Below are 24,761 nucleotides of genomic sequence, written 5' to 3' on the forward strand. Positions count from 1 at the left end.
TCTCCTGATTCCGCCCCTCCTTGCTTCCTGGCTCTCTTTCCTGTTCCTTACCAACTGTACAGCCCCTGCTGCAATGAGTCCCACCGGTGCAGGTTTATCGATTCCACTGTGGATAAGGAGAAAGTGGCATCACTACCTCACATGATGCTGCTCTTCAGTGTAAGATCGTGCAACTAAGCTATTCAAGCATTATGGCTAAATTGACTTAGTGGTACTGAGTTTTGCCATTTGGAACAATGTGTGAGGTGTAAAAGTCCAAAGATCACGGACTCTATGATGAATGTGATCATTTTGTATATCTCAAATGTACCAATAAAATTTGACTGAAGAAAAAATTCTAAATATAATTTGTAAACTTTAATTCCCTTTCTAATATTATATTAAAATCAGCTGTCAAAAATACTCACAGTGATGACAAGAATGGAATCAGAGCCAAGGTACACTGATGTACCCATGCCAGCACCATTCTAAGTGCCTTGTGTATCAGCTCATTTACACTCATGACAGTCCTGTTAGGCAGGCATCACATTATACACATTTCACAGAGAAGAAAACCGAGGCACAGAGGAAACTCAACGTGTCCAAAGTCACATGGATGATAAGCTAATGGTGATATGGGATGTACTCACATGGTCATAAATGCTTTGGGTGATATCTAACCCCAGAACTCTGCAAACCACTAAGCTGTGTTCCTCCCATGACCTTCCAGTGGCCCACCCTTTCCTTATTAGGTGGCCCTGCTTTCCCTACTGAGGCCAGTGACAATATTATCTACCTCCCACCTCCTCCAAGGCTGGCTCTTTCCTCTCAGTAAACTTCTCTGTATCCTTCGCTATGTTTGTCCTTCCTCTGCTCTGGAATGGGCTCTTCCCCACAAACTCCGTTCTGTTTATAACCAGTTGAAGGACCTGCACATTTAACATTAAGATTCTAGGCTTCCAGACCCAAAGACTTAGTTCAGCCCCTTCACTCCCAGGTCCTCATTTCCCACTGCAAAAAAATAAGGGGCTCTGGTTTTCACCTTGATAGCCACAGCCTTTGCTAGGGAGCTTTAATAAATATCATAGCCCAGGATCCACCTAGACAAGATAAGAGCCTCTGGAGCAGAACTCGGCTCTCCACATTTGCAGAGCTCCCCAAATCTTTATCTTCCAGCAGCAGCCTTTCCCCTCTGCTCCTGCTCCTCCCACGAGGTGCTGCCCTTAACCCCACCATCAGTCTCTAGTGTCCAGCAGCCACCCTTCTGTACCTCCTGAAACCTGCCTCCAAGGGTCATGAGTCAGTAGCTCTCACCTTCCCTCTTGCATCAGTTAAAATCTTACATTGTGCAAAACTTAACTCATCGCCCTTTGTGAATGTTTTCTCCATACTCTCGTCTTCCTTACAAGTCCCCGTAGCCCTCCACACCTCTCAGGAGCTCAGTGAGTGGTCTCCCTGTTCTGTGGGATTTGGGTGGTACATTTCTGCAGAGGGAAGATGGTCCTCTATCTGCTCTCCTCATGAAGAGTAACACATAGAGGAAGCTTCTATTCCTCAGTTCACTCTTCACTGACTCTTTCCCATAGGAAGAGGAATCCCAGTCTGAATGTTGGGAGCCTCATATACTCCTTGAGCCACAACTTCTCTGTATGTCTAACATGAGGCACAAACTTTCTGCCTCGCCTCACACTTTCTAGACCCAGGCTTTCTACTGTTTTCTAACATCTGCAAGAAGCTCTCCCCAGAGGGACTGTGCAAGGCTGAGATTCCCTTCCTATGACTGACACAATGGGCGGAGCAAGCTGGACATCTGCCAGTGGGTCCAGAGGACCAAGCTGCTTCTTACAAGCAGCCTTCCTAGAGTTAGGGAGGAAAAAGGTAAAAGATGCACTTTGCTCCCCTAGCCAATATTGATCTCCCACATTCAATGCTTAGCATTAATGGCAAATCTGTAACCTACACGGAACCTGTTTCTCTGACCAACAAGGGAGGGGACTGTCCATGAACCAAGCTGGTAATCTGTGCTCCTCGTGTGTTTTCATCCCTTAATGAGGCTTTGGGTTGGACGGGTGCATGGAAGGATCCAAACACCAAAGACACACCCTTGGTGCCTAACAGTAGACCTTTTTTCTTGAGGCACTGCTAACTCTCCCTGCACGGAGGAAAGTTTCAATGATCCACTGTTGTATGAAACAAGCTCATTTGTTCTCTCACCACCCACCCGTCCTCCCTCCCATTCCGTGTGCCTTGGCTGTCATAACTAGAGCATTCCTATGCACAGCTCATGCACACAGCTGGGCAGAGGCAGCCCAGCTCCAGGAGAGACTCACTGCCGTACTCACACTGGGGAGTAGGAATCAGGATCTATGCTCCTGGTGGGGACAAAGCCTACTGCTCCTGAGCTCACTGACTTCCCAATGAACCACTGAAGTCCAGGTATGACAAAGCCGATGATCTCGATGCTTTCTCCCTGGTGGAAACTCAGTTCATCCTTTTCTTCCTGTTCATAATCCCTCGAGGCCTTACATCTTCCTCTGCCTGTGGGAAACAGCACATAGGTCAAACGCAGACAGCAGCGTCCGCTGAGCATCCCCACCTGCCAGTGTAATAAAGACGGAGGGCATCCCAGGCTTTCATACTAAAGGCCAGCGAGATCCCCTCCTGGCCTGAAAAAGTAAACCATCTGAAATGAGATAGAGTAATGGGCTTCTCACATTGTCAAACTGGGACATTCCAAAAAAAAGGAACTGCAACCCACTTTCATCATCCTTTTGTAATAGAAAAGATGTTTTAAAGGCCTAAGAAAGATATTCCCAGAATATAGACTATGTCTCAAAATTTAATAAATGAAGATTATGGAAAACTGGAGAGCTCAGTATTGTCCTAGCTTGATTCTGCCACTGTTATACAAATGTTTGGTCCTGGTTGGCACAAATCCACAGACCAGCATGTGAGATGAGCCATTCTCCACCAAAAGATCCCTACGTGTCTTTCCATCTGCTTTGGACCACTGTGACCTTCAGCCTCCCCAACGGTACAGAGGGAATAACCACAATGTTTGATGTTCATAACTTACAGGAATCAAAGGGACAAAACTGACAATGCCCAGAACCTAGTCAGCCCTCCATAGGTGGTGCCTGGTCAGCATTAGCAGAATGGAAGCTGCTGCTGCCCCAGAGGGATCTACAAGAGCCTGCTTCTGTCTATGGTAATTATTCAGTTTGATAAGTTGCCTAAGATCTAATAATGACATTTATAATGTTGTTCTGTGTAGTTTACAAATTAGCCCTTTCCTCAGATTTTTCCGAGAACGCTAACTCGCAGGCAGGGCAGCCATCAGAATCCTCTTTGCATAGATTAGGAGTGAGAAGAACCACTAAGAGCTGACCCAGGAGCTTGTAGTCAGTAAAACTGAACCCCGAACTTAGGTCTTCTCACTAACCCTTCTTCCCACTAATTCTGTGCTGGTGGAAATAATGTCTTTTATGTGTCTCTGTTTTTATATTTACTTTTGCTCCTCTGTTCATACTTTTGGTTCAATTTTTTTCAAACATTTTTACCAAATTTCTCTCGATTATGTCTTCATGAGCAAAAATTCCCATTGTTTTGTAGGTTTATGGGACCACACATTAGAAATCTACACTGAGAAGAATAGTACTAGGAGACTTCTAGATCTCATAGTGTCTAGTTCTCTCGACAAGATTTAAAGTCAGCTTTATTATCATTTTATTAATGAGGAAGTTGTGGCACAGTGAGGGCAGGGGGGTGACCAAGGTCACACAGGTGTTAAATTGTGAAGGCAGCATCTGAACCAAAATGGACTTCAAAGCCCTGTTCCCATCAGGTTACATCACCTTACAAAGCAAAATATCTTGTTAACCATCAATTTTGATTAGTTCTCGTGTCTGGGTTCCATAATTCTTTCTAGCTCTTTTTTTAAAATGCCACTTGAACTTAGAGGTAAAGTTACACTTTTTTGAAGGCTCTGTGTCAGGGTATAGGGATATGGGGAGGGCGCTAAGGATGAAGAAGGCAGGCATACTCTAGATCCTTTATTATCCAGTAGATACATGTGTACATACAGGTGTGTGTGCACATACGTACACATTATTATTCAGATGGAAAACATCTCAAATGTAGGCATTCATATACATGAATATGTAGACATACATATAGGTGTCTGTGTGTGTGTGTATAAACTTCACTCATTTGGTCAAAAACTTTTACTGTTTGTCCTTGTGTCAAATATTCATATTCTTCTTAAATTCAAGTCTAGTTACACAGTGCTTTAAGGGAAATGAGAAAATATTTTGGCCAGAAATTAAAACAGGCAGCCTGCAGGCCCATTTGGCTCACAAAAGGTTTAATTTGGCCCACACTGGGCTTTTTTCTCACCTATCTTTAAATCCCTGCTGTGGCCTCGGGCCCTCCCACAGAGCCCGGCACATATCTGAGTGCCCTGTCTGCCCCTTCAGGAACCTGAATCTGCAGTCTGGACTGAGACCTCTCACATCACAGTTACAGACAGCGAATGACTTCCCCAAATCCAGTCAGTAGCACAGGCAAGGCAGAAATTCCCATCAACCGACTCCAAGCCTGCAGATAAAATTAGGAGGCAGGACAACATTATCTCCCTAACTACATTTTCAACCCAGCCATACCGATCTGATAAGAGCCTGTCCAATCCCTCTTCCTGGAAAGACCACAGCTTCCTGGATAATTCTTTAGGAACCATCTGCCAGTGGAAACAGAACGTTTGCAAACATGAATTTCAAAAGCTTAAAACAATGAAAACAGTCTGTTATAAAAATGATGAATACCTAGGATGATTACAGTAAGGATTTATTTAGCTTATTTTCATGATATCAGACACTTGGTGAAAACTTATTTTATGCTAGACACTGTAAAAAGAAGAGTTCGGCAGACCTGGGGTGTATGCTGGCTCTGCAGCTGGGTTTTCTCAGTTAAATGATCCACAAAAGATCACTGCAAATCCTTATCCCTCAGAGTCTCTGCCAGCACCAAACATAGGCTCTGCGGTAATGTTTACTGTCACTCTACATATTTGAATTTACAATGTTTTCCAGCAGGGATTCTCAAACTTAAAAAAGAAAAAACTCTGGGGAACCTATTTAAAGCCCATATTCCTGGGCCCAGCCTCAAGAGCATCTGAGAAATGCCAGAGCATTTGGATTTTTGGTAAAATCCTAAGTGATACGAATTTCAGGTCACTATCCTAAGAAACGCTGCACTGGTATTCACATGGTGAATTTCTGCCTGGGTAAAATATCCATCTGAAATTTACTCCAAATTAATTGTACAAATTAATTCACTCCATATTAATTGTACAAATCTTGGCTGTTAAAAAAAAACAATAAATTTTTAAAAAGCACCTGCATTTTGTTCTCATGCAGGTGCCTGGGCGGGTATCGGACAGCAAGCCTGCTCTGCTCTGTGCAGACCTATCCGGCTCTAGGACCCTCTGCAGGAAATGGTGGCTACTCACTGATGGAAAGGGACGGGCAGGGGCTCCAGGGCCGACACCGGAACCAAGCCCCGTTGGCCACTCACTAAGGACACGCCTTCCCACGCCGATTCCCCTTCCGAGGTCTTCACGGAAATTAATTCATTCTTGCAAAGCCCCAAACACTCCCCTTCCTTCTCAGCTGGCTGAGCCACGGAGCACGTGGCTCTGCAGAAGAAGTGACCTGCAGATAATGAGAAAAACCCTTTCCGAGGTGTAGTGGGAAGTGAAAAGGAATGATCACACAAGGTAATGTTTCTCTCCAGCATCCTGAGACACTTATTCCTAGGAGTAAAGCAGACTGTCCAGGAGGAGGCACTCCACCAAGTCCTTAGGATCCCAGGAAAACCAGCAAGAAAAAGCCACTGAGAGGGAATTCGCTTAAAATAGACACCAACATTTCTGAGCAATTTGTGAACAAAAAGCATACTTGGAACTTTATCTTGAAGAAGATATTATATAAAAAGTGAAGAGAATATGTTTGCATTTAACAGAACTTCAGTTATAATTGCAACCTCACACTTAATTCTAGAACCAACAAAAAAATAAATTGATTTGGGTGAATGTAAGTACCGTAAGCTTTATCATAGCACAACATGAAACTCCTTTTACACTTGATCTTAGCCAAAAGGCCAAGAAGTGATCAGGAAACTCCTTCTTTCATATATGATTCATGCAAAGCTATCACAAAAAGAATCATTTTTGTGAAAATATGTTATGCAAATCCAATGCATCTTTTAGGTCAGTCTAAGCGCATCCTCACTTGGGGTGCATATCAACATCACTTTGCTCACTCTCAGGAAATACCTCAGGTTTTGTAAGATTTGCAACTTTATTTTACAATCAAATTATGTCGCTTGTTTATATGTGCCTTTCTCAATCTTGGATATCATCTGAATTATGTGGAAAACTTTTAAAAAGGCAGGAATGTCCCACCTTTAGGAATTTCATTGGCCAATATGGATCCCTGACATGGACATCTTTTTAAAACTGCCCAAGCAGCTCTAATATCAATGAGTGAGGCAAACTGGCCCAGGTATTCATGCGATGTCAGTCTGAAGTGAGAGGTTTCAGGCACTGTTATAACTGACAGGTAGGCTCATTTGGAATGCTGCATGTTTAAATGCTTTCTGCTTCCCTGTGTGTCTTGATGAGTCCAGGCATTCTGGTGAATATTCAGATGAGCCCCCACCCCCACCTCTAGCCATGCTTACCTTCCTGTATCAGGAGACTCAGATACATGGTTTCCAGATGTTTCTCATCTACAGAAACTTGAATCTCCGTATCCTCTACCAATCTGCAGTTAAGCCAGTACTTGTGGTCAAAGAGGAGATGCTCTAGACATGTGGACACATAGCCTAGAATTTAAGCCAACAAGGTTCCTGAACGAGGTAGGCTCCACCCTCAGATCACAGAAGGTTCTGCTCTTGGAGGACCACAGACATATTTTCAGAATACTTTTAAAAATATAAGTTGTGTTTAAATGACATTTACCATTTGTAACATCTTGTGCATCTCTGTAAGTGCATAATGAACTGACCAAACCTAAATTTCTTTCCTTTGAGCTTTGGAAGCTCTTAAGTTTAACGTGTTTTCTCCAGGGCTTCTTGGTCTCCCCCTTAAGTTCTCTCGACCTGTAATTCAAATTCATGTGTCCCAAACAAGAGAGTGACTAAAGGGATTCTCCACAGTCACAAGATGTAGGATCTACTTCCATTTTCCCTGCACTGACGCTGAGGTTTGTCCAGTGAGTGCTCAGTAAGCTCTGCCTTTTTAAAAATATGAAAATAATAAAATTTAAATAATTATGTGTAGTACCTCAACATGCTTTGAAACATGAGTTGTTCATATTAAAATTTTGCTTCTCTTGAGGTTTCTTAACACTGCAAAACCCTCTTTCCTTTCTGAAAGGCCTATAATACTGATTTAGGCCTGGCTGCTTCTACCATGGTACTTCTTGACCTTCTAAGCACACACCTGGAGATCTTATTGAAACATACACGCTGATTTGGAGTCTGAGATTCTACTTTTCTGCAGGTCATAGGTGATGCTAGTACAGCTAATCCTCGGAGCACAGTCTGAATACTAAGGCTCTCTAGCGTCCAAAGAAGGTATATAATAGGGAGAGCAGAAAGCCACCCCACTTCTAGCCTTACCCCTCCAACCTTGCCCAACATCTCTCCCTATGGACATCTGCACGGAACCCAGCATTTTTCTGGGGTACATCAGATGTTCATCAAATTGAGCGTTTCCCTTGGCTTGGCTTCAGTTGGCTTTGAAGCCATCAGATTCCTACTGTGAGTTTTTCTTCTGAACTATGTGCCACCACAGTGGCTCCTCCACTCCACTCAGACATCTTTCCCTGCCTTTCAGAAAGTTCTGCTGTCTTGATACCACCGTAGTGGATGAGTCCCCGCCCTTTTCCTTGCTTTAAAAATACATGAGCTAAGAAACCTAGAACCTTAATATTTTGAGCACTTATTTGATCCTATTTGACAAGTTCCCTTTTAAAAAAAAAATCAACTTCATATCTATCTCAATACTTTCAATATTAATAGATGGCTAAATTACTTGTCAACTGATTGATTAGTCAATGAATAATTAGATCTCTCCTTGAACAAAAGAAAACTAATTCCCCACATGACTTTTTACAGTAGTAGTTACTATTTGCTTTAGATTTAGTTTAAGGAAGTTTGTGATATTTCAAAAGTTAAGTCTTCCCTTTAGAGTTCTATTTCTTTTCATTATCAGGACTTGACCAGTGCTTTAGAATCAACCCCTACAACCTGGCTGAACTGCAAGGTGAGTCCCTCCCCAACTTCACACCCCATCCATGCTATACCTAAATCCAGGTAGGTAGAGAACTTCCAGATTTCCTCCATGGTCTTAAACGTGATCAGGAACTGTGCTCTCTGGGACTGGATCATCACCAACCTTGCAGAGAGATCCTGAACAAAGAGCAAGAAGTCAGCCTAGAACAGCGTCATGTTAACAAGCTTACTTTACCTAAGGACCCAGCACATTAGATGAACTTCTTGGTTCTGGTATTGATTTTACCCCACAAAATAAGAAATAAAACTCTAACACACACATCCTAAATAGTAATCATTAAGAAACTAGTTAAAATAGAGTATGGTGCATTTATGCAGTGAAATATTATAACATTACACAGTATTAAAAAGAATAAAGGAGACCTTTGTGTACTGACAGAGGCTCCAAATCAACACAGTTACATGTAAGAAAAAGAAGCCAGAATATGAAACTATATGCAGAAGATGATGCATTTTATGCTTCGAAAAAGGTATACTTAGGAGAGCAGAGGATAAATCATAGAAGAAACTTGCAAGCAAATCTGACTGTGGATCTATGACTGCTGGTTATTTTTATAAAGCAGACATGTCAGAAAACCAAAGTACATGAAAAGCAAAATCATCCATAATCTTTCCTCCTAGAGATTATCAGTGTTAATGTCTTCATTTGTGAACTGTGACTCTTTCTTCATGAGTTTCCATTTAACTGTTTGATATAAATGGAAACAAAGTACATAATTGTTTTCACAATCTTCTTTTTTCTGTTAAACTAAATACTGTGAACCACTGCCTATGTCACTGATGGTTTCAGGTATGTTCGGTAGCTACTTATTTGCCATTGTTGCATTAACATAATGAGTTCTTATCATATTCTGGTGATTTCACTTTTGGATCTTTTTGCATTTTTTAATATCTTAAATGGCATTGGATGAACATCCTTGTAGTTAAATCTTTGTGCATTTCCTTAACTATTTTGACGTAAGTAATTGCAGGGAATGCAATTGAAAATGCAAAGACATGTACATTTTCCACCCCAAAATACAGGCGTCCACTGGCCTTCCCGACCAGAAAACTTCTTCCAGTCACAAGCAAAGAAAGAGGACCACAAGTCTGTTGTTTTTTTAATACTTGAAAAAACAGGCCTGAATCACTGCCCAGTCTTGATTTTCCCTAAACTCTTCTCTGTTCTCCATGGGAATTGAATGATCAAATTACGACAGTCAGAACCCACCTCACAAAAGTACTGACTCTAGGGTTCTTGGAGGCTGCTAAAGAAAGGAATCAGGTTTAACAGACTGTAAGGGGTAGAGAACCAGGTCCACAAGGAGGTGATACACCCCCCCAAACCAGTGCCATGTGCATGCGGGAGTGGGGACAGCCACACCCAAGCCTTTCTCCCTGAGTCAGCACCATTTGTGGACTGCAGTGGGGTGGGGTGCCAGGCCTTCCCAGGAGGTGATCCCCGCCTGGAAACTATATCATTTTCATTGTTTTCTTGGGTTAGGTTTTATTCTCTTTTGTTTTGTTTGATTATGTTAAATCTGATGGCAGGAACAACTTTTTAAAAGATAGCAAGACATATTATGATAGCCACTATGGATTTACTATTAGCTTATTTTGAAGTTCTTTATTGCAGTCATTGTTTTTTAAATTATTAAATTATTTTTAAATTATTATTTCTACTCTACTCTACTGTACTTCTGTTCTGTTCGATTTTTGTTATGTCCGAAGGTATTTGTAGCTATTTTGAAGACATCAAAAGGCATTATGGTAACTATTGCTGATTTCATAAGCGTTTGAAGTCCTGTATCACTTACACTAGTTTATTTTGATTGATTTTATTGTTTTATTTTCTTTGGTTTTATCCTCTTTAAAATAAAATTTTAAAAAAAGAATGAAAGGAATCAGTAAAGGTTTCTTAAACTCTGAGCCCTTAGGGTTTAAGGCCTTCTTAGAGAAAAATAAGCCCCACCAAGTCTGGTAAGATAACAAAAGATTGATATTTTAATTTATTGGGTATGAGGATTTACTTCCCAGTAGTCAACTCAAATGACAAGCACTTATCCAAATCTTTTAGGTCCCTCAAAAAGGTACTTTTTTATTTATTTTTATTTTTAATTAATTAATTAATTAATTATTTATTGGCTAAATGATAATAACAACCCTTTCTTACTTAAAAAGGAAAAAGAAAATCCCCAAGACCAGGTTCTCCAGTCAAAATCAATCCCAGACCCTTATCCTGAGGGAAACTTAGGGAGGAAAGGAAGGGATAGAAAGACCCAAAACAAGGGGGGTTTAGCTCAGCAGCATAAGCACCTGCCTTGTAAGCAGGCAGTCGTGAGTTCATCCCCGGTACCGATAAAAAGGAAAAAGACAAAAAAAAAAAAAAAAAAAAGAGCAAACTCCAGTATCAGTTTCCTTCATACCAGATCCTAGAAGGTCCCAAACCTTTGGCTGATACAGGTGTTATCATCCTGTATCTGGGATGTGCTGGGAGTGCTGGGTTGCTGGGTAAAAATTTATATGCAAACAATTTACTACATGCCAGTCACTTTGCCAAGAGTTTTAAAGAAATACCTCCTTTAACTCCCACAATAATCCTATGAAGAGAATACTATTATAGTAGTTAATGCATTCTATATATATGCTTTTGTAACTATATATATGTTTTGTAATTTTAATCACTTCTAAAACAAACAGTAAAGAAGCATGGCATCGTATCTAACTCACAACATTTATTTTCTCTTGGAGATACACAAAATAATGAAGCATTTTATTATCAATGATGTACTAGACCTAATGAAAAATGACATGATTGTAATGTTATACTCAAGAACGCTAGGTCACAGAGAGATGAAGTTGGTTGCCCAGTGTGACTTACAATAAGTAAAATGCGGAGCTCTGACCATCTCTTAGGTCAAGCTGACTTTGGGCCTTAGCCCTATCCCCACACACACCCAGCTCAAGGCTTGGCCCATTGGGTTGGCTGACTCAGTCAAGCCCCGCCCACACCCAGAGTGGCCCAAATGAAGGAAAATCTATTGCATGGATCAGCAGCCAGTGCCTTCACATTCCTGGATTCCAGGGATTAAACATCATAAATAAAAAATTAAACTCCTAGCTACTATTTATAGTATACATATTGACCACCCAAGTACAATACCAAGCTCCTGATAAATACTATCTCATTGTCATTTCCTGAAAAATCAAACATTTTTTGCTACATGATGTGGCACTTTTTTTCTTTTCATTTTATACAATTAATGCAGACACTATAAAATTAACTAGAACATATCAATTCACTATGTAAAGCAGTATTCTCCTTCTCCCACTGCTAGTTGCAACAAATTCTACCCATTTCTGGTTTTAGTTCTTCTAGTTAGTACCTCCTGAACTGCAAACACTGGTCATAACTTTCTTCCCAGCTTAACAATCAAAGATATTATCTACCCACTATGAAAAATGAGGAAACCATTTAATTTATTGGTTTTTTTCTCCTCCCTTCCTGCTATGTGTAGTTATTGGATTTTGATTGGCAATTTTGTTGCTGTAAAAAATCTATATATAATATAGATCTTTATATGTAGCTCAGTATGAAGGCCTTGAATTCAATCTCTAGTACTGCAATCAATCAGTCTGTCAATCTGTACTTGCAGAGCCCCACTTACTCCAGTTTCTACCACCTGGAGCCCCAGAGCTACATGACTGTGGCAGCTGAGCTGAAAACTTGCCCCTGGTGGGGCACTGACCCAGGGGCAGGGGCCTGGAGAACTCTCCCAGCCCTGAACCAGGCCCACACGAGGTGTGCGTTGTCGGAATCTGCAACTCAGATGTGCTCTGCTGGCAGTGGGTGGATTTGAGGGCTTTACTGGGAAGAAGCCGATGGCACCGGAGCATGAAGGCTTGGGGACAGTCATGAAAGCGGTGTCGCTGGTAAAGCACCTAAAACCACTGCCACAGAGCCTGGGCTTTCCCTACCTCCAAGAAACAAATGAATTCTGAAACATCAGCAGATGAAATCTGTCACCCCATCTTCTCTGCCACCCCCACCCCATGATGGAAAATGTTCTGCAAATGTGACACTGACTTCTGCTCCAAGCTTCCTGACAGTATCACCCTTGAGAAGGGACCTGCTGGAGCCACTCTGTGGGAATCCATGCCTGCTGGCCAAGTGGGATCTCGCCGGGGTACAAGGTCTTCAAGGAGGACCTTGACTAGGCCAGGTGGTCACTTTGATAATGACCAGTTGAAAGGTCCTGCTGGGGAGCAGACCAGAAGTCTCCATCAAGTGCACAGGGGCAGAGAGCACCATCCAGGAGGGTGTCTGCACCGCTCCTCAGCGCGGACCTGGTGCTTGTGGGGCTGGAGTTGGAGATGACCGGTGTGCCTCTGTGCACACAGCCATCGAAGAGGTGTACACTAAGGGTGCGTTTCCATCTTGCAACTCGTGGCCAATGGCAATGGCAATGTAAAGCCTCTGTCACCCCGAGAGTTGCCCCAGAGGAAGCTCAGGAGGCCTTTGAAACATCCAAAAGGGAATGAGTTAAAACGTCCTGCTCAAGTGAGGCCCCAAGGACCAGAATCCCTGATGTGAATCTGGCTGGGCCCTCCCTGTCCTCTCAGCAGCTCAGGGCTGGATGGCAGGGGTGGGTCTTGAGACAGAATTTTCCTTGGAACAGTTAGAGCAGTTAACGCAGGCCAGAGTGTGGCTCAGGCAGAGAGCACTTGGTTATACCATGTGTGAAGCTCCAGGCACTACCAAAACCAGTTTTTTAATGGAATAAAATCTATGCTTAGTGGTTACCAGAGTCTGGAGAAAATAGAGACTGTAGGACTCTATTGTTTTTGGGTACAAAGCTTGACTTTGAGATGATATAACAGTTCTGGAGTGTATTGTTTGTGAGTGTACCAAATATAAGTGAAATGTAGACTTAGATGATTAAACTGAAAATTTTATGTTACGTAGATTGTGTCTCAGTAACAAAAATAAAATTCAAAATTACTACATTAGAAAAAAGCACGTTATGAGGTTCTATGAGTCTCATTCTACAGAGTTTAAATAACTTGCAACGGTCATAAACGAACAGTGGCAGATTTGACTCTGACCCAGCAACTCCAGGTGGTCCCAGTTTCTGGTCCTTCCTGTTAAGAAGTGCACAGCACCTGTTTGCTCAGAGGACGTGTAGGCAATCCTTTGGTCTCTCTGCCAGCCTTGTCAGCCCAGTGTTTTCTCTCCAGGACTCACTCTGTTGCAGGCCCTGTCCTAGGTTCAGGGAAAGCAGGCAGACAGGAGCTCAGCGCTGAGGGTCCCTCTCTGCTCCGCGCTCACCTTGAACAGCGTGCGAGCGCCCTGGTCCTCATTCTCCAGCGCCCAGAGCCGCCTGCACGCAGCTTCCTGCAGGGCTCCGTTGACGCACCTCCGGGAGCGGCTCTTCACGCAGAAGGACAGCGTCAGATCTGAGAGAGAGCAAGGAGAAGCAGCAGACTGCACGCGCTCATGCAGCGCAAGAGGAGAGAGCATTAGAAAACCCCTCCACGTTTCGCCACGTCTAGCTAAATCCTAACTTCTTGTCCTCAGTAGTCGCAGACTGGTGTGGACTTAAAGAGCCTCCACGCACAGCTTTACTGTCCTTCTCTAGGTGCAGGGAGGGGCACGATGGACCCCGCTGGGGCTCAGGAAAGCCCGGAGTTAACTGGTATCGGTTATTTCCGCTTTGGTGCTAACAAGGACCAACTAGGATATCTATATTGTTTCCAGCAGACGATTTGTGAAAGTTTTGAATGAACACTACTTTATCCTTAATTAAGAATATGCATTTATATTTCAAATATATAGTACGTAATAGAAATTGCATATTTTACTCCGTATACATACACAAATATACTTTCCCTGACCTGGTTTTGTCATTTTTACCTCAGTAGGGATCAGTCCAGGGCCCCACTCACACACTCTACCACTGAGCCACACCCACAAACATTGAACACCTACGTGCTTTTGCACTTGTTTCATTTACTGATGTTTGTCAGAATAAATGTCTAATGTGTGAAAGTTTTATCTTCAATTTCTTTAGAGTGCACATTCATTTAATAAATATTCATTTGAGAGCCCCAAATTCAGAAACTGCTTTAGGTGCTGAGGTTACAGTAGGGAGCAAGGTGGACGTGGACTTCACTCTCATATAGTTTGAATTCTACTTGGCAAATAACTAATTCCACAAGCACATTCATTTCAGATAGAGAAAGTGCTATGAATAAGAAATACGGAGTCAAGAAACAGTCACAGAGCAGCTGTGGGAGGGCAGATGCCTTTAGAGTTGTGCTAGAAAGTGCCACACTGCGGAGTTCACCTTACACAGGACTGCCCTGTTCACATGTGTCTTCTTCAGACAACAAACAGCAATCTCCTTAGCAACTATCCAACACAATAATCAGAGAACACACTGGACATGATGATTTTTCAGAGGTCTCTTCTGGTTCCTACTGCCCGGGAACTTCACAAATTCCTGAGCTGTTAGAAACAGGCCCTGTCGGGGTCCACAGAGCACCCCAACTCTCACCTTTAAAGGCCTGTCTGTGATCTAGAGGGCCCAGAAGGCTATGGCATACAGGAGCTCCCCACAACTTGCTCAAATGACTTTGATGTGCAAGTCAGTGGCTGTTTCTCCAGCTCAGGTCCTCCGCAATCTCCAGCCGCCTGCCCAGCCCCAATCTGGTAGCATCACTGCATACTGACCTTCAGGAAGAGGCCCATCATGAACACAAACCCCGGGAGAAGTCAGGCCTGAGTTCAAGTCTCGGCTCTGCCCCTCAATAATGTCCAGAACAATTAACCACCACCCTGCACCTGATTTTCTCTAATAGCAAAATGGCTTTGCTGGGGCTTAGCGTACAGGGGCTTAAATGGTTTACTCGGCCATATATGCATGTAAACTTTTTACTAAGTGTGTGGCACATGTTAAGTATTCAGTATGCACATTGAGCATCGGCTGTTTCTCTCCTCCCCATCCCAACCCAGCTTTCAAACTGCTTGTGACTGTCCTCAACTGATCATGACCTTGATGATAACTTCCCTGCGATTTCTTTCTGCCAAGCTAAATTTTTCTTTCCTCCTAAAATCCGATCCAAATCCCTCTTAGAGTCTTTCTGGGAATAGTCTCGTTACCTGGTAGCCCTGATGGGATGAATCTCACTGCTGTGCCTGTGAATCCACATAAACAAAACCAAAAGGACTTGTGTGGGTAAACAAACTGCTTTTGAGAACCCAGCCAGTGAGATGGACACTCAGAGCAGAGCCTCTGTCTGTGTAGCTAGGACCTTACCATACCCACCCCGTTCAACACCAAATGCAGCAGGAAATCAGGCTCTTTTGAGTTTTAGTATGAACTTAGTGCACCATATTTTAATCTTCTGGAAGCCGGTACTCATGACAATGCATCTACCTAATTCTGTCCCTGCTGTTCTGCATAAAGGAAAGGTTGGCAGTTAGCACCCAGGCTCTCCTTCTCACACCCTGACCATCCTGGAATCAGCCTCGTGGCAGAAAATGCTGAGAGGAACAAGTTCAGCCTTCAGCCAGTTTAGCTTCACCTAAAGATGTCCCGTGTTCACTGGCTTTCATGCATTCATAAGGCAAAAAACGCTGACTCCTCTGCGTTCATCAAACAACAGATGGCAATTTAGGTTTTTTCAGGGATATCCCAAGCTGACAGATGAGAAGCAGACTGACACAATAGCAAAAGAGCAAAGCATATGATTTTTCTCATTATCAACCAAGCAGTTTGACAGAATTTGAAACTGGGACTAAAAGAACCTAGCATGACAAAATTATACCATCTCTGTTTACATGGTTTGTATTGCTTAAAGATTCAAAGTCTAGCAGTTTTTTCACAAGTCTATATTTTATATTGCAGGGACAAGTATATTCTTAGAAGATGAAAGCCTATCTTTAACGGTGCATGGTGGTTACAAACAAGATTCAAACCCCTTTCTTGCTGATCACAGACTACCTGTGTGACAATTAAGTCATTTCGCTCTCAGGGTCTCTGGTTCACACCTGTTATCTAGGATCCAGGTGCCTCCACAAGAGGTGAGCCCCCGAGGTAGGAGGAACATGGAAGCGAATGGTGGACACATGATTTGTCCTCAGAAATGGTCCCCACTGCTGGATGACAGAAACCACACCTTCTACAGAGTTGTGCTCAGAATTTCTGGTGCAGAACTCAGCCCAGGCATGGTTTTCTCTAATGACAACTCTCTTCTCATGAGATTCACTGAAGTTTTCTAAAGGGGACCTCGTGTGAGACACATACTGAAAATGAGATTTTTCCCTCATTGCCTTCCAAATCTTTTTCTGTTTTTGAAAAATTCATTTAAATGCCTTTCTGCTCGGGAAGCCTCATCCTATATATTCAACCCTTGGTTCATTTACTCATTTATATAGCAATATTTATTCAGGACCTACAACAAGGAAGGTAGTGTATAGACACTGTAGAGAATATAAATGTGACTACCACATATTCATCCAACCATCCATGTACCTATCAAACATTTCCTGAGCACCAACTAAATATAAACAACTCCTTGAAGTACAATATTAAATACATAATTTTTAAAAATTAATCCAACCATCTTAAAATTGAATGATGATAAATTTCTCTAGTCTGGAAAACTTGTATGGAACTCAAAATATGTGGCAGACAGTGAAAAGCTTTGAATACAAGCTGGGGAAAGTTTAAATTGAAATTGTTGGGTATGGAAAGTAATAGATTTGTAAGCTAGCAAGTATATAAGCTCCTGCCTTGCAAGTGTGTGGTCATGAGTTCAATCCCCGGTACTGATAAAAAAGAAAAAGCTGTGGTTACAAAGACACATTTGGTGACAGTACCCTGCAAAGGTAAAGAGAGGGAGTCTACAGATAGGAGAGATAATAAGGCTATTGAAATATTCCAAGAGAAGTATTTTTGTTCATGTAGCACTTATCTTTGGTGTTTAGATACCTGGTATCATGTTCTGTGGCAGGAAACATTTTCCCCGAGATTCAGGAGAGGCTATACACTCACTGGATATGGTTGGATCCTTGGAAGGACTTTCTTTGCCTGGAGAAGGTGAGATGAAAGACAATTTGTAAGAGTTTAAGCAAGGAGAAAACATGGACTCAAAGTTTTGATCAATTGCCAGTTTCTTCCAGGACTGATGGGTGAAAAGTTCTCATGCTTATCATCATTGCCTTAAATCGATGCATATAGCCAGCTATTTTCAAAGCATTGTCCTATATGGTCTCTTAACTATGCAGCAGCCTGGGTGTCAATTCCTATCTACAGACCAAACCAAACCTCATGGTATAGTACCCAAAAGGTGTTCAGCGTACATGGAGCTGGAGCCTACACAGGTCTTTATGGTTCTGACTACAAGGTCTAAGCCCAATGGTTGAGCAACAGGAGGCATAGAGAAGAATTTTGGGGAATGGCATTGTTAGAGAGACTCTAACAGGCAGGGTTGCAATGGCCCTGACATGAGTGACTGACTCTGGACTGCTTTTTTCAACTACTATCTCTCCAAAAAGTTCCTGTCATTGCAGGCATAGAGATAAAAAAAGGACAAGAAAGATGATTAAGACACAGGCTAGAGAGGGAGATTGAGGGCAGTGTAATTTTGATGATAGAAAGCTGAAAACAAGAGTATGGCTTCTAGGGTAGGAATTTAGCTCAGTGGCATAAGAACCTGCCTTGCAAGCAGGTGGTCATGAGTTCGATCCCCGGTACTGATAAAAAAAAATTTTAAAAAAAAAAGAATGTGGCTCCAAAATTCAAGGAAGTTGATAAAAAATAATGCGGAGCTTTCACAAGGATAGCTATAGAAGGTGGGCCTCTTTCATATTATCTCCAAAATACACGGGAACACAGTTTCGCATTATCCCCGACATATAAGAGAGCACAGCTTCTGAACACACTAATGCTGGTTGCTGGAATTGGTCCTTTTGATCATGAAGCTGCTCAAGAATTAAATTCCCCCAGTTTCTGGGAAAACTGTGGTCAGAGGTAAGTAGCACGATCAGGTCCTGTGCACCTCTGCTCTAGTGACGCAGCCCAAGAGCACCTCAGGAACGAAGCAGTGGCCCTCACTGCTGGTTAGTGCTGAGCCCAATCCTTACCCTGTTGTCAGGAGGCTCAGTCTCCACTGTGACAAAGCAGGGGGATTTTGACATCTGAGAGGAGGTGCTTCCCATTCTTCAAGTAAAAAGAGTTAGCACTTTGCAGGGAGGCACACAGGGAGAATGAAATAAATGTCTGCTTGAATAGGCAGAAGGAGGGACCCATCTGCTCATGGAATCTTGATCCAATGAGTGCCAGATGTGCAAGGCGGAGGGCTAAGCAGCTTAGCTGGAAAGCTGCAGTCATGAGCTATGGTTGAATAGCATCAGTTTGTAGTTCTGCCCTCCAGGAACCTGAAGCAACTGAAGCAAAAAGCACTGGCTTGGGCACCACGAGAGAGGAGAATGTGAACAAGTGAGATCTTCCTACAGTAACTGACCTCAATCAAGACACTGCGCCTGTTTGCTTCTTAAAGGGTTTTAAATGTACTCATTTATTTAAAAATGAAAGACTGTCCTAACTTAGTGGTACTGAACCTTCATTGCCTATTGGAATTGCCAAGGTTGCATTTTTAAAAATACCAATGCCTAGGCTTTATGTCCAGATATTCTGATTTTTGTAATGTATAGTGTGATCATAGGTTTCTTTATTTGGTTTGGTTTTTTAGCGGGTTTTTTTTGGGGGGGTAGTTGTTTGTTTGTTTGTTCTCTGCATCAGTAATTAAAAGTCAAGGTTCTGCTTTTCTAGTGTGTTCTCAGAGGATGCTTCTGCTGCAGATTCCAGGCCCAGAGTTGGAGACTCCCTTGCTCCCTTCTCTAGGAGGGAATTTGATGAGAGGCTACAGCAAATTCATCTGGGGGGGTTTCCTCTCACGCTGTGAAATTTTAGTTTGAAGTGCTTAATCTCACTTAAAAATCAAAATATTTTATATAACCCAGGGGCTTGAATTTACTTTGAAACCTGGAGAACTTGTACAGATGGCAACCTGCATGACTAGAAATTGCTAGTGATTTCCTAACCAGGAAAAATTATGAATAAATTATAATATTATAATAAATAAATAATTATATAAATAATTATAAATATATAAATAATAATATTATCATGAATAAATTATAATACATTCAGCTTAGGAACTTCTGTTAATCAAAAGATGAAATTAAGAGAGTAATAATCAAGTGGCAGAATAGGAGAAAATATTAACAATACATATAGGCATTAAAGAACTGGAACCTAGAGCGTATAAACAATGCTAAAATCTTTAAGAAACAGATAAACTATCCTCTAGAAAAAGGAATTAAAAGCTTAAATACATATTTCATGAAACTCAGTACCCAAGTAGTCAATAAATATATAAAATTTGCTTAATTCAGAGAAATAAAATTTAAAACCACAATGAAACATTGCCACACAGACAAGCTAAAATGAAAAGAATAGGTAATAACAAATATTTGTAAGGATCCAGAGCAACTGGAAATCCCATATGCTGCAAGTGAGAGAACAAATTCAAAATTTTTTCACTGGCAAACCAGCAGTATCAATTCAAGCTGAAAATGTACATACATTAAAACCCAGCAATTCCATTCCTACATATATACCCCCAAAATAACATACATATGTTCAGAAAACATCTACCAAAATATTCAGAAAGCACTGGCAAACCCTGGCAACTACCCAAATGCCCATTTACACTAGAAAGGACAAGCATATGATGCTACATGTAACTAAACACATCCTTCAAGAAGTATGAATTAATTACAGCTGCATAAAACAATATGGATGCCTACATTCACCTTGTGAGAATTCACCATGCTGTGAGATTCCAAGCACTTGTTTGTACGAGTGGTAAATTTTTACAAACAAGTGCAATTGTTCTTGAGCCCAGGAAGGGCACAGTAACAGTGGGTGTTCTAGGTTGGCCTGGGGCAGTCGGGAAGCAGGACACATGGGAGAGGCCAACTGCAAAGCTACTGTGGACTGTGATCTCAGCAATGAGAAGCGAGGAACAGAGTAAACGATACTGTGTGACACAGACAACAAAGTACTACTCTGCCATAGACAGGCATAAGCTTGAGGCGTTTGTAAATAAATGGGTGCACATGAAGACCACAATAGTAAGAGAAAAAAATCAGATACACAATCTGAAATATCACATGGTTTCTCATCTATGAAAAACTAGAAAAATATGTATATAAAAAGCAAAAGAGATATTTTTTCAAACGAAAAGGGGTACAGGAGATGGGAGGAGCAGGGAGATATGGGAGGAATAGAAGAGCCCCCCCAAAGAAGCCTTAAGATGTGTTATGTTCATGTACCAACTTCCCATGATAAGTGCATCACTATGCACTGCAAACACATACTAACAAGAAAATTTTTAAAATCAAGTAAGAAAAGAGAAAGTTTCTTGATACTGAAAATGACAGAAAAGTAGGAAGGAGATAATAATTACAGAAAATGCCCACTGGGAGGGATTAAGAGATCATCAGTTCCACTCCTAATTTCACTGCTGAGAAACTCAGAGCCACAAAGGAGTGTTATTTTACTCAGGCCACACAGCAAGTGAGCACGAATCAGAGCTCGTCCAGATCATTGAGTGCAGACTGCTGTCTCCACCTCACTATCTGACCTAGGAATTCTAAGGACTAAGGTCAGGACAGCATCCCACATAGAGAAACTTGCTGGAAGTGAGAATTTGCTTTCTTTTCTCCTTTCTTGGCTTCTCTGTTCCTACTTGTCCACCTCCACGCCCCACTTAAAGAAGGAAACTAAACAGTGAACATTATCTTTTTTTTCTCCACCTACAGATTTCTTCTGCTTTGGCCCAACAAGCATACCACAGAAGTTTTTATAATGTAAGCCCACATTCTCCTTTCTGGGGCAAATATCAAATCAGAACTACTGCTAAATCTATCCGCAGGGATATATCTCAGATCATAATGTTGAGGAGATGAAAAATCAAACTGTGTAATGGTATCATTTTCCTGAAGTTAAAGAGTCTGTAAAACAATTCTTTAAAACGATTGTTAAGTACATGAATATGTAGCAAGAGCACAGAATTACTGAATTCATAAAAGAGATTAACTTTGGTGAAAGAGGAAAAAGATTGTAATGAGCTAGACTATCTTAATTTATCTGTAAATTTTTCCTTCAAAAAGCACGATAAAAAAAACAAGTTCTTCAAGCCAAGATGGTAGAAAGCAGAAATCCATTAAAGTAGATGGTGGATTTATTATTCTAATATTCTGTATTACCACTGGGTTCAAAATGCTTCAAGATTCCTTTAAATTATAAACGTGATGCATCACTCATACTTGTCAGTATCGCCCTTGATTTCTTTACTTTACTAATAATTACACTCACCAAAATGAACGTTAGGAACATAAGTGATCCATGTAGACAAATGAATCTTCACATATTTTATTTAAGAATTTCTGCCAATACCTTCAGGAAGGTATTACAGATAAGATAGGAGTTCTTTGTCCAAGGAACTCTGACAGGACTTTCTTTGTGACCTGAGGTGACCAATTCTAGTTCAAAAGCAATGGCAAGAAACTCAAAGGGGAGTCAGAGGTAATGGCCATTGACCAAAAACCCACCCTCTTACTATGTGCAAATGGGAGGTTCCGAGCAAACGAGAGATACCAGAGGAACACACGCCACAAACAGGGTCCACACATGAGAATGCAGCCTGCCTGAGTGGGCAGAGCCAACCTTGACCTTTGCCACACCATGACAAGCCAGGCAGGCAGCTGTCCCAGCTGCAGGCTGTCCCGAGCCTTCCCCCGTCCCGCCTCCCTCTGAGAATGCTCAGCTTGGTCGGCACTCCTAACTCCCACTTAAGCAGGCACGGTGCCAGAAGCAGCCACAGGAGCATGAGCGGGAGCTCTTCCTCCAGTGGAGTCAGGAGTTGGGAAGAAAGGAAGTGGGTGTGGTCTCTATCAGCTACCAAAAAACTGCCATCAATTACTGTGCCAAGTCCATGAAATGAATTCTCGCATTTAATCTTCACAAAAGTTTCCTGCGCTAGGACTATCACCCCATCCATGTACAGCCATAGGAGCTCAGGTTCACAGCGTGTGTGAGACTTGCCCAAGATCACACAATTATTTAGTCACCCCAGCAGGCAGCTCAGACTTTGTCCCATTTCTCTGGAACACACAGGAGGAGCTAGATTGGGGAAGCTGATGTCACTTGGCCTCAGAACACTGACACCTCTACCAGCCCCGTGAGAAAGGACCTAATGCTCTTGGACAGCAACGTGGGATCGGCGTGAGAAGCTTCCACAGAAATAAATAATAAGCCAACTCTTCATGACAAAGCGAATCTAGAGGGCCAACCAGTTGCCAGTGGCAAAACGTAGATGAAAGAATAAAGTAATTAGAAGACATCATCTTTAATATTGGTTCCTTTGTGTTGCATTGCAGAACCGTGCTCTCCATGCAGTCTCTGTCACACTGGGGTGAGGTGACGGAGCAGAGCTCCCTGAGGCAGCCTCACCAGCAGTGAACCACCCTGAGTTTAACAGATGACTAAATGAAGCGCTGAGAAAGAATGTGGCTTGCTAGGGTCAGAAAAATAGAAAAACAAGGCTTAACATTCATTGTGCTTAATTAACTGTGTGTCAAGCTGCTTCAAGCATATCACATGCAGACTTAACCTCACCACAATCCTATTAAGAAAGCGTAATTATTTTGTAAAATCTATAGAGAAAGAAACAAAGGCACAGAGAAGTTAAATAAATGACTCAAGGCAAGTAAAAGGACCGAGATCAAACCCAATTATTTTGGCCCCAAAGACCAGGTTATTAACTTTGATGACCCTGCAGGTAGACTGAGCCAGATTCACAATTCAAGTCCTTGACTTCCAGGCCAGTGATCCTGCACCCTCCCCACACTATGTCCAGTCTCGTGAGGTACAGATACAATAGGATTTAGAGAAAGGGTCTGAAAAGCATGTAAATCCCAGAAAATGAGAGAAACAACAGCTAAGATATTTTTCATAACTTTTGTGCCAAGGTTGTTATATGGGGTTTCTTTATAGTTTAGGTCCAGGCATGGGGCTGCTCTGGAAGGCAATCCTTGTGTGGGTGCCAAGGTCCCCAGGCTGAGACTTCCAGCCTAGGTACTTGTAAGGTGTTTACTGTAAGGACTGCAAATGCCTTCTAAAGCCCTGATTATGAGTCTATAGGGCAAAGCCAACCATCAGACAGTGAAAGCCCATGGCAGGGAGTGCTCCTATGCTGGCTCTCAGGAACTATGGTGGCACTCCAGCATGACACAGGATCCCAACTAGGATGTGGGGTGATTCTGTGGAGGAATACTCCTCTATCTCCCTAGCAAGTCCTGTTCTAATCCATTCCCACATTCCCCCAAAGCCACCACCCATCCTGATAAACATCCTGTAAGAGACCATAAGACCCCATCCTGGTTCTGCTGTGAAAAGAATCACAGAGTTTAGATCAAGGTGGCAAATCATCCTAGTCTGCTTGTGACTGTCAAGTTTAGTCTGACTGCATTACAAGAAAGCCCCCTGTCCTGGGCAAATAAGGGTAGCTGACCACCTGTGTCCAGTCTCAAACGACTTGATAGCTTCTCAGAGCAGAAGCCCCCTACGCCTTCAGCTTGACATGCCGAAAACCACTGTAAAAGGCAGGAGGCAGGAAACTGCCTATTTTTCTCCAGCAGGAGTAACACCGACAAAAATAGGTTTGAGTGACTAAGGCCAGATTTATGTCCACCCATAGGTCGCAGAGGAACTCGCTGCTGAAACCCTCTTCCTGTTTTAGGGAATCTTGGGAGAAAAGGAAGGAAGGGCTTAGTCACACCCTAACAGCAGCAGCCAAGGCCGCCTCACTCCCCCTTGGCAGAGCAAGCTCAAAGCCTCTTTCCTCAGAAGTAGACACCTCCCAGCCAGACTTCGCTCCCTCTTTACAAAGCCAGGATAACACGTCCAACCTAGGGAAGGAAGAGAGGCCATCATAAAGCTCAGAGGTCTCTTCATCTTTGGAAGGACCTCTTCCTCAGCCCAACCAGCTTAGCCAAGGCACGGGCCAGAACCTTGCAGGAAACTCACCTGAGCCCCAGGACAGACTCCGCTCCCCGGGGATGCAGAAGCAGCCACCCATGTGTACACCATCCTCCCCGGGCCAAGGCCCCTGGGAACAGCAGCCAAAAGAGCTTGAGGAGGCTCTCATAGGCGTCCCTCCTCCCGCCTCCTCTCTGGCACACGAGGGACCAAGGCCACTCAGTGCACAATGCAGCCTTTGATATCCGGGCTGCAGAGGGAGAGTGGGAGGGGCCGCCCAGCCTGCAGGCTTGATAGTCCTTGCACTGTCAGGCCCCAGCCTGGGGAGCTGAG

At 42.6% G+C, this 24,761-nt stretch overlaps 1 protein-coding gene across 4 annotated transcripts in view; it reads right to left on the reverse strand.

The window, feature by feature from the left end:
• Sh3tc2 (SH3 domain and tetratricopeptide repeats 2) overlaps nt 1-24,657 on the reverse strand; it is a 62,356-nt gene extending 37,699 nt beyond the window's left edge. For 2 of the 4 annotated variants that reach the window (XM_003477336.5, XM_063232334.1), the window contains exons 1-8: nt 24,477-24,655; nt 17,310-17,408; nt 13,643-13,770; nt 8,346-8,451; nt 6,718-6,861; nt 5,486-5,687; nt 4,641-4,714; nt 2,322-2,517 (exon numbers count right to left, since the gene is read on the reverse strand). In XM_003477336.5, coding sequence (XP_003477384.2) covers nt 2,322-2,517; nt 4,641-4,714; nt 5,486-5,687; nt 6,718-6,861; nt 8,346-8,451; nt 13,643-13,770; nt 17,310-17,408; nt 24,477-24,597 — 1,070 coding nt within the window. In that variant the 5' untranslated portion in view covers nt 24,598-24,655. Of the gene's footprint in view, nt 1-2,321; nt 2,518-4,640; nt 4,715-5,485; nt 5,688-6,717; nt 6,862-8,345; nt 8,452-13,642; nt 13,799-17,309; nt 17,409-24,476 lie in introns of all 4 variants that reach the window. The other 2 variants (XR_010041669.1, XM_063232335.1) reach the window with 2 other exon arrangements.
• Nucleotides 24,658-24,761: the final 104 nt, after the last annotated feature.

This window comes from Cavia porcellus, unplaced genomic scaffold, assembly GCF_034190915.1.
Source record: "Cavia porcellus strain 051 isolate PalLab524CR breed Dunkin Hartley unplaced genomic scaffold, mCavPor4.1 scaffold_21, whole genome shotgun sequence".
Taxonomy (NCBI): domain Eukaryota; kingdom Metazoa; phylum Chordata; class Mammalia; order Rodentia; family Caviidae; genus Cavia; species Cavia porcellus.